Raw genomic sequence first — 10,755 nt, forward strand, 5'->3', positions numbered from 1 at the left:
GCACACTTGCACAACCAATATTTTCTAAAGGTTTTTAGAAAGCTTTTGAAATCTTAAAATTTAGATTAAACTACAAATGTACAGAAGACATATTTTTAATATCATAAATTGAATTATATATAAATATTAAATCGATTAAAAAACAATCTTACCAACATACTGGCTGTGTTTCAAAAAAATATTCTACATTAAATGAGAAATATAAACATCGAAGGGCCTGTTTCCACAGTGTATCACTAACAATGACTATCAATTAATGATTTAATCAATCAGGAAAATTACTTCATGTTAAACAAGATGTTAAATCATTATTTGATATTTAACCATTAAAGTATCCGAATAAAAATAAGATTGAACTTACGAGCACATGTGAAGTTATCATCAGCTAAATAGTAATCATCCAAACATCTCCAGTCCAAGCAAAGAGAGAGAGGGGGCAAAGTAATACTGAGGATCACTACAAGAAGAGATGAGACGGTCATAATCTCTGTCGTTTTTGCCTAACTGTAAAGCACAGTTCACTGTCCTTTAAACATCATTTCAGGATAGAAGGATAAAGGACAATGTTAGAAAAAGTTTAACAAGGTCTGTAGCATTTTCTCACAATTCCTAGGTCCCTTTTTCAAAAAATTGTAGCGCTCTAGACTTTTGTTAAATCCAACTCTCTTGGAGGTTTCTATAGCTTTGTAGAAGTAAAGTATGAAATGCCTGACACCCTTGTGACAGATTTGGCAAGTTTAAAAAGAATCCAGATCAGCTGGAAATTCAATAGTTTCTTCCAGATATAAAGCCTATAGATAAGAGCAATAATAAATGCATTTCTGCCCCATTACTCCTTTTAGTGAAGCATTTTCTTTGCTGAATGAAATTGTCTTTCTTGTCTCTCTAGTCAAAGTGCTTGTTTGCTTGCATTTATAAGGATTCCCCTCCTCCACTAACCCTCAGCAGCACGAGAATTTTAATCACTCCACCCCTTTCGCCTTTTTTTTTAAACCTCTTGACATGAACTTCATTCAAATGTACATGTGGGCTATCTAATGTAGTTGAGAAGTCAGGCAGCGAACAGATAGCTGGAGCTCATAGTTTTCTGTCTGTACAAGTCTGTAACAAGCGTGTTGAATGTGAATGTGAATACTTTTGGCTGCCTCATTCAGAAACTAGAGTAAATATCCAATCTTTAACAGCCACCTGAGTCAATGGTAGTTCAAGGCTGGCACAGTTTTAAAAAGCACCAAGTTTTGGTTTACTGCTTAAATGCAGATTAACTGCATATAAATTCCGTTAAACATACATACCGTTAAATTACACAGATTTTACCAATAGCTCCTGTACTCAAAACTTACTGAGTTAAGCGACTTGTTACTAACCTATCGTCATACTGGTTACCTGGACAAGAAGCTAGTTACCTGGACAAGAAGCTGAAACAATGTTTGAACTTCAGCTGAACTTCACCATCTTAAACCTACAATCAGTTGTTTGGCATTGAATTTAACAGATAAAAATCCACCGGCAACCTGCCACATTGGCATTGTTGCCAAGGAAACTGCTCTGATTTCAAGCCCACCATGCTTGACTCCACCAGTAAGATGGAGAGGTTGCTGCTTAGTCACAAAGGCAGCATCTGAACCACTGGCACTGCACAGGATCGGCATTTTTGAATGTGGACAAAGTAGGTAGGCGACACTTTTACATTCTGTCTCTCAGAAAGACTGACCACGTTTATGAGGCATTACATAACTATGCCAGATTTATAGGAACGCCATGAAGTCTACAACTCTAGATGTTCTACAGAAGTTGAGAAAGCCTGGGCTAAGGATTTTGCTGACACCTTTATTTAAATTATTTCTAGAGACATGCAAATAAATCATGCTGCCAGTTCACATTGCTGTTGAAAATATGTGGGTCCTTGGGCTACATGCTTGCTAGGAATTAAATTACATAGAGTGGTTTATACAGGGCTGGCATCTATGGTCAGATGTGCTTGGAAGTCTGCCTATAAACTGTAGGACATCTTTGTGCTAATATTCTTGGTAATCTGGAGTCTGTGGCAATATCCATACACAGTTGCAACAGACCATGATGTATTATTCAGGACTGCTGGTGTGCATTTTATCCCCATGTCCACTTATAAGAACAAATTCAGCAGCAACTGATGGCATTGTGAATACAAGTCAACACAAATGGAGTAAAGCAGGACATAATTTGCTGTGGCATTGGTAACGAAGATTTGTTATTGCAAATGACTTCTGGAAGCCTTCTTCACATTTAATTTCGTAATCATCCTTCGTAATCATGGAACAATCCTTCCAAAATATTACTTATTGGATCGAATTGTCACTTTCTTTTTGGGTCCCATTTATCTTCTTCATTAACTTTGCGGGCCTCACCAAAGTGGAATTAAACCAATGCAGTACTGAAGCAAACATTTTAACCAGCTGGAAAATAAATATAATTAGATGGAAAGGAACTTCATAAATGTCCAGTATTGAACCTTCGGTCTCTGCCCTGTACGTGTCACTTCCAGTTTGATTTGAGATATCTCCTTTCTTCTCCTCTCTGACCAGATACGGGCTTAGGTTTGCCCTCTTTAGCATGCATGAGATATGTAACCTTTTTTAGAATTAGAATTAGAATTAGAATTACCTTTATTGTCATTCAGACCTTACGGTCTGAACGAAATTTCGTGCCTGCAGTCATACATACAATAATACAATAATAAACAACACTAAACATAAATTAACATCCACCACAGTGAGTCCTCCAAGCACCTCCTCACTGTGGTGGAGGCAAAAATCTTAGGGCTGCAGTCTCTTCCCTCCTCTTCTCCCTCTGCGCTGAGGCGATTCCCCACCGGGCGATGGTACAAACAGTCCCGCGGCTCACCGAACCCCACAAACGGGCCGGCTCAAACACCGCGGCCTGGGGTGGTCGAAGCTGCCGCCCTCCAGTCCAGCGTACGCAGCCGCAGGCCCGCGGCTAAACCCCGGACTCAGGTCACCGCCGCCAGAACGCCGTCCCAGCCACCGGAGCACCGTTCCAGCCCCTAGCCGGATCGCCCTCACGTGAGTGCCGTTCCTCCCTCCAGCTAGGCCGCTCCGACGGGAGCGCCATTCCACACTTGAGCTGGGCCGCTCCGACGGGAGCGCCATTCCACCCTCGAGCTGGGCCGCTCCGACGGGAGCACCACAGCCCCTCACGGGAGAGTCTCAGCCCCGCGCCAGGCCGCCCTCACGGGAGCGTCACAGCCCCTCACGGGAGCACCGTTCCAGCCCCGAGCCGGACCGCCCTCACGGGAGCGAGCCCAGGGCAAGTCCTGACTGGTTCTGCCTCCGGAGTCTCGAGGTCGCCAGCTCCGCCATTAGGCCTCAGCGCAGATGGAGGCAGAGAAGGGGGATACGACAAAAAAGTTGCATTCCCCCGAAGGGAGAGACAGCAAGCCCCGTTTCAACCCCCCCCCCCCCCTCCCCCACATAACAACAACCTAAAAACCAAAAACGTAACTAGACAAAACGAAAAAAAAACAACACAAAAAAGTAAAAACAAATGGACTGCAGGCGAGCCGTTGCTGCCAGGGCAGCGCCGCCACTTCCGCCACTTTTGCAAGCAGATCTCCAGTCACACACATCTGATCAGTCTGGAGAAGGGTCTTGACCACTGCCTCTCCCTTATCCATTCTACTTGTATATCCTCAAAAAATTCCAGAAGATTAGTCAAGCATGATTTCCCCATCCTCAATCCATACTGACTTTGCCCGATCCTGTCGCTGCTTTCCAAATGCGTTGCTATTATATTGTTAATAATTAACTGAAGCAACTTCCCCACTACCGATGTAAGACTAACTGGTCTATAATTCCCCATTTTCTCTCTCCCACTTTTCTTAAAAAGTGGAGTTACATTGGCTACCCTCCAGTCCACAGGAACTGATCCAGAGTCGAGAGAACTTTGGAAAATGATCACCAATGCATCCACGATTTCTAGGACCACCTATTTGTGTGGCCATCAGACGCTGGGGATTCATCTGCCTTCAGTCCCAACAGGTTATCTAACACCATTTCCTGACTAATGTGAATTTCCTTCAGTTCCTCCCTCCCACTAGATCCTCAGTCCCCTAGTATTTCTGGGAGATTGTTTGTGTCTTCCTAAGTGTCTTCGAAGACAGAACCAAAGTACTCATTTAATTAGTCTCTCATTTCATTGTTACCCATTATCAATACACCTGTACCTGATTGCAAGGGATCTACATTTGTCTTCACTAATCTTTTCCTTTTAACCTATCTAAAGAAGCTTTTTCAGTCAGTTTTTATATTTCCTGCAAGCTTTCTCGGCGTAAAGTTGGGAAAAGGGGAAGTACAACGGGATCTGGGGGTATTGTTCATCGGTCTATGAATGTAAGCATGCAGGTACAGCAGGCAGTGAAGAAAGCAAATGGCATGTTGGCCTTTATAACAAGAGGGGTCGAGTATAGGACCAAAGAGGTCCTCCTGCAGTTGTACAGAACCCTAGTGAGACCACACCTGGAGTATTGTGTGCAGTTTTGGTCCCCTAATTTGATGAAGGCCATTATTGCTATTGAGGGACTGCAGCGTAGGTTTACAAGGTTAATTCCCAGGATGGCGGGACTGTCATATGCTGAGAGAAAGGAGCGGCTGGGCTTGTACACTCTGGCGTTTAGAAGAATGAGAGGGGATCTTATTGAAACATATAAGATTGTTAAGTATTTGGACACGCTAGAGGCAGGAAACATGTTCCCGATGCTGGGGGAGTCCAGAACCAGCGGCCGCAGTTTAAGAATAAGGGGTAAGCCATTTAGAATGGAGACAAGGAAACACTTTTTCCCACAGAGAGTTGTGAGTCTGTGGAATTCTTTTGCCGCAGAGGATGGTGGAGGCCGGTTCTCTGGATACTTTCAAGAGAGAGCTAGATAGGGCTCTAAAATATAGCGGAGTCAGGGGATATGGGGAGAAGGCAGGAACAGGGTACTGATTGGGGCTGATCAGCCATGATCACATTGAATGGCGGTGCTGGCTCAAAGGGCCGCATGGCCTACTCCTGCACCTATTGTCTATTGTCTATTGTATATTTCTTTCATGTTCTTTTTTCCCCCTCTTAAATAACCCTTTGTCCCCTGTTGAATTCTAAATTTCACCCAGTCTTCCAGTTTGCTGCTTCCTCCGGCCAATTTATAGACCTCTTGGATTTAACACTACCCTTGATTTCCCTCATTAGCCACAGTTGAGCCGCCTTCCCCGTTTTACTTTTACGCCAGACGGGGATGAACAATTTTTGGAGTTCATGCATGCGATCTTTAAATATTTGACATTGCATCTCCACCATCAACCCTTTGTATAATTGGCCAGTCTATCCTAGCCAATTCCATCTCATACCTTCAAAGTCTCCTTTCTTTAAGTTCAGGACCCTAATCTCTGAATTAACCGTGTTACTCTCCATCCTAATGCAGAATTCCACCATATTATGGTCTCTCTTGCCCAAGGAGCTTTGCACAACAAGATCACTGACTAATCCTTCCTCATTACACAATACCCAGTTTCGGATGGCCTGCCCTCTAGTAGGTTCCTCTACATATTGGCTTAAAAAACCATCCTGTATACATTTCAGGAAATCCTCCTCCTCAGCATTGTTACCAATTTGTTTGGCCCAATCTACATGTAGATTAAAGTCACCCATGATTACCACTGTACTTTTGCTACACAGATCCCCAATTTCCTGCATGATGCTATCCCCAACCTCCCTACTGCTGTTTGGTGGTCCGTATACAACTCCAACAAGCCTTTTCTGCCCTTGGCTATTTCACAGTTCTTCCCATACAGATTCCACAGCATCCCAGCTAATGTCTCTCCTTACTATTGCATTAATCTCCTCTTTAACCAGCAATACCACCCCACCTCCTCTTCCTTTCTGTCTATCCTTCCTGAATATCGAATACTCTTGCATGTTTAGCTCCCAGCCTTGGTCACCCTGGAGCCATGTCTCCGTAATTCCAACTATATCATATCCCTTAACTACTAACTGCCCATTCAATTCATCCACCTTATTACAAACCTTATTACAAACCTTATTACAAACGTTTAGGTGCCCAAAACGGAACAAAATACTATAAACGCGGCCACACCAATGTCTTATTTAACCGCAATATAACTCTCAACTTCTATATTCAATACTCTGACTATTGAAGGCCAATGTGCCGAAAATATTTTTGACCACCCCTGTGACGCTACTTGCACGGAATTAGCTCAGTGGAAGTAGCTTCACTTACTGATTGTATCATGCTATTGCATAGTTTCTAACTGAGTAAGAGAAAAACATGAATAAAGCAGAGTTAGAGACCTGGGAAACATGTAATTAGATGACAGTTACAACTGGCATGTTTTATGGAAACCACACGCACACACACCTTCCCTCAGGTACAGCTGTAATATGGTGTCCCGATTCCAGTACTTGATGCCCTGACACCTGTGCCTTGGGCAGCACAGTGGCACAACTGTAGAGTTGCTGCCCTACAGCACCAGAGACCGGGTTCGATCCCGACTACGCGTGCTGTTTGTACGAATTTGTACGTTCTTCCTGTGACCGCGTGGGTTTTCTCCAGTTGCTCAGATTTCCTGCCACACTCCAAAGGCGTACAGGTTTGTAGGTTAATTGCCTTCTGTAAATTGTACTTTGTCCCTACTGTGTAGGATAGTGCTAGTGTTCAAGGTGATCATTGGTTGGCGCAGACTCGGTGGGCCAAAGGGCCTGTGTTATACGAGAATTTTGCCCGAACAGTGTGCAACCCATAGCGTGAGCCATGTTTAAAGCCCAGAATGCTATGTTTAAAGCCCAGAGCGTTATTGGCCGGTAGCGCTATATTTAGAACCCATTGCGCTGCAGCTGGCAGCTATTTGTTTAAATCCCACGCCCTAAGCTGACATCACTCTGCTTAAACCTTTGCGCGCCAACCCGGCAGCGCAGTGTGTATTACCCTTACGCGCCAAGTCTGTAGCGCAGTGTATTGCTTTACGCGCCAGTCTGCGGCTGATTGCACTTTGTTCCCAAAGGGGGGAGGGGGTGGGGGGGGACCTCGCTCGGATGTCCCCTGCCATTGGTTATAGTTTGAATTTGGGAGCAGCGCTATTGGCCAGGACGTACTGGCGGTTATTTCAACAGCTGATATCTGTATATAGGCAGGCGCCGGTACGCCATAAGTTAGTTCATGTACGAGATGGGTTTACCGACGGACTGAGTCGCGATCAGCGCTGTGGACAGAAGCAGAGAGAGAGAGAGAGAGAGAGAGAGAGAGAGAGAGAGAGAGAGAGAGAGAGAGGGGGGTGTGCTGCTGTAAAACTGGACCCCGCACATACTATGACAAGTATTGTTGTTCTCTCTCTTGCCCATAAATCTGATTTGTAACTAAACAGCCGTTTTCTGTTCTACTAGTCAAACCCTTGAACTTGCTCCCTTGCATCAGCCTGTTTCCATGCTGTTTCTCCAAAGTCTAAGGTCTAAAGATGAAGGCAGGTACTGCTGCAACATAGGTTTCTGTGGTACCATCTTCCAGAGCAGTGTCCAACAAATGCGGTACATCTCACCCTCATAATCCGTTATCCAAGAAGTACCCAAGGTCATGTAGACAACATTGCAGATGGTCCCGCAGGAGTAGGAGGACACCCCTGCACTTTGCAAAAGTGCACTTTTAGTCTCACTTGAAAAAAAAAATTCCATAAAAAAATTAAAACAGGAACTTAAATTGGATGTTTAACGTATTCCAAAATTATTCTCTCAACTCCTGTTTTTTTGTAATAGAGAACTGCCTCAGCCTGTGATGATGTGAATCTAATGGGCCTGTCCCTCTTAAGCGATTTTTTGGGCGACTGCCGCAAAGTTTTCAACATGTTGAAAATTTTTCGGCAACAGTGGCGACAATTTCTGCTGTCGTAGGTTGTCGTAGGTTGTCGCCAGGTGTCATAGGTGAATTCCATTAAAATTAGACCCTGGCAGTCGTCTAAAGAGTCGCCTAAGTGGGACAGGCCCATAAGGATGTTCTCTTAGGAAGGAGATGAGGGGGGATTTCTTTGGTCAGAGGGTGGTGAATCCGTGGAATTCATTGCCACAGAAGGCTGTGGAGGCCATGTCAGTAGATATTTTTAAGGCAGAGATAGATAGATTCTTGATTAGTACAGGTGTCAGAAATTATAGAGAGAAGGCAGGATAATGCGGTTAGGAGGGAGAGATAGATCAGCCATGATTGAATGGCAGAGTAGAGTTATGGGCCAAATGGCCTAATTCTGCTCCCAGCCCTTATGACATGACAATACAAGCTCCCACTCATTGCAGAAGTGTTGAAGACACACTGACTTGTTGTTGCAGGTAACAACTTTTTCCTGGCGGAATTCCCAGAATTGAGAACCAAGATAAGGAAAAACATCAAGCACGGACTAGGACATTAGTCATCTCTATACTCAGCTGCTTGATTTATTGATGTTAAAATGATATGCTGTCGCCCGTGTTTACTATGTGGTATCTGGCTAATCTCTTTGGTTGGATGCAGATATTGCTCACTATCTTGGCCAAATGTGTAAAGGTGTGCGTTTGGCTTCAATAAAACATACCAGATGTAAGAGTCATCTAATAATAGTTGTTTTCCAGGTCTCAAAATCGTCTTTACTCATGTTTCCCTATTACTCAGTTAGAAAATATTCATTAGCACGATACAATCACCTGGTGAATCTATTTTCACTGAACAACCTGACTTACTGCTGACCACAATTTGGACCATGAATACATAACAATGTGGTCAAAGACATGTGTTCTTATTTTAATCAAATTCCCTAATCCATTTTTGAATAATAATTTAAAAATATGGAATCATATTGATGCCTTTTGCCTGCAGCTGAAGATGTTTTCACTTGGATTTCAAAGAAGATTAAACAGTCGAGTATTAAGTAATTAGATCACTTAAATTGTATTAAGAGGTGGACGGTTAAGGGACTGTAAAACGTCAGTACCTATTCTTAGAAAATATATACGTAAATTAAGTCAATAGTGTAGTTATTCTTAATTTGTTATAAATTCTATATATACAACATGTGTACTTTATGTAAATATAGTTGTTTCAGAATACAAGACTGCCCTAAATTTTCTCCTATCCTTAGTGTCATGTTCATTAATACTTGGTCATTAGTAATATTCATCCATGAATGTATATCTGAATGTATTGGGCTGCACAGTGGAGCAGTGGTAGAGTCACTGCCTTACAGCGCCAGAGACACAGGTTCGATTCTGAGTATGGGTGCTGTCTGTACATTTATATGTTCTTTCTGTGACCATGTCAGTTTTCTCTGGGTGGTTCGGTTTCTTCCCACACTCTACAAGACCTACGGGTTTGTAGGTTAATTGGCTTCTGTAAATTGTGAATGGTCCCATATGTGTAGGATAGTGCTAGTGTACAAGGTAACTGCTGGTCGGCACGGACCCGGTGGGCCTGTTTCCATGCTGTATCTCTAAAGACCAAAATCTGAAATTTCTTCATTCCTCTTTCCCAATGCTGGGTGATGTGAAAGTGCTCTCAAAGCTTGCTTAAAGATCCTCCAAATTAATTTCTCCATGTTACCTCTGCTCCTTCTCCTCAACAGCCACCACCTTTGACGTGTGAGAATCCCCAGGGCACACAACATAAGTGGAGACCCACAGCCATCAGCAGTGTCCGGGCCACACACACGCGATCCTTCACCGTGATGTGACCGGAGTGGTGCCGACCGCTGTTACTCTCTGCAGTCCCTGTCTACCCGAACAGTCAGAAAGCCGTCCACACTCGCACCAGACGCCGAGATGATCAGCCATGATCATATTGAATGGCGGTGCAGGCTCGAAGGGCCGAATGGCGTACTCCTGCACCTATTTTCTATGTTTCTATGTTCTCATGGACCAATGTCCTCGTAAACATTGAGATCACTGCACTAACGGCACTCCCTCCGAGCCCCCACCAGTGCAGGCAGCACGTCCATCTTGTTTTTTCAGCGGCCTCACATTCCCCACTGTGATGGAAGACAAATAACATATCTTCTTTCCTCCTTTTCTCCTGCAGTCGGGGCAATCGAAACCTCCGCAGTCGAGGCGATCGAAGCTCCCACAGTCAGCGATCGAAGCCCCCGCATTGGGGCGATCGAGGCTCCCGCGATTGGGGCTTCGATGCACCTGCGGTTGGAGCTCCCGCAGTCGATCCCTAACAAAGGGACCGCCAGCTCCACGATGTTAGGCCGCAGTGCGGACGGAGATACGACACGTGAAAAGTCACATCTCCGTCGAGGAAAGAGATTAAAAAAAGTTCCCCCACAAAATACAAAACTAAAAGTACTAGTAAAAAAATACTAAAAACAACAAAAGAAGAAAGGGACGAGACAGGCTGTTGGCGAGGCTGCCATGTACGGTGCCACCCGGTGAGAAATATAAATGTGATGCAAAGGTTAAGTGTAATAAATAGGTATCAGAATGGTGACAAGGATATCGGGACATAATCATGAAGACGAAAATTTACAGTTTATTGTCTACTTTAATATGGAGAAAAACCCAGAAAACCCAACAAGTTTGGGCGGCACAGTGGCGCAGCGGTAGAGTTGCTCCCTTACAGCGAAGATACCCGGGTTCGATCCTGGCCACGGGTGCTTGTCTGTACGGAGTTTGTACGTTCTCCCCGTGACCTGCGTGTGTTTTCTCCGGGATCTTCAGTTTCCTCCCACACTCCAAAGACGTACGGGTTTG

General features: G+C 44.2%; 1 protein-coding gene across 3 annotated transcripts in view; it reads right to left on the reverse strand.

Annotated features, from left to right (window-relative positions):
• Nucleotides 1–897, reverse strand: part of egf (epidermal growth factor) — a 97,696-nt gene extending 96,799 nt beyond the window's left edge. For all 3 annotated transcript variants that reach the window (XM_033018859.1, XM_033018861.1, XM_033018858.1), the window contains exon 1: nt 362–897. In XM_033018859.1, coding sequence (XP_032874750.1) covers nt 362–482 — 121 coding nt within the window. In that variant the 5' untranslated portion in view covers nt 483–897. The remainder of the gene's footprint in view (nt 1–361) is intronic.
• Nucleotides 898–10,755: the final 9,858 nt, after the last annotated feature.

Source organism: Amblyraja radiata, chromosome 1 (assembly GCF_010909765.2).
Source record: "Amblyraja radiata isolate CabotCenter1 chromosome 1, sAmbRad1.1.pri, whole genome shotgun sequence".
NCBI classification, from domain to species: Eukaryota; Metazoa; Chordata; class Chondrichthyes; order Rajiformes; family Rajidae; genus Amblyraja; species Amblyraja radiata.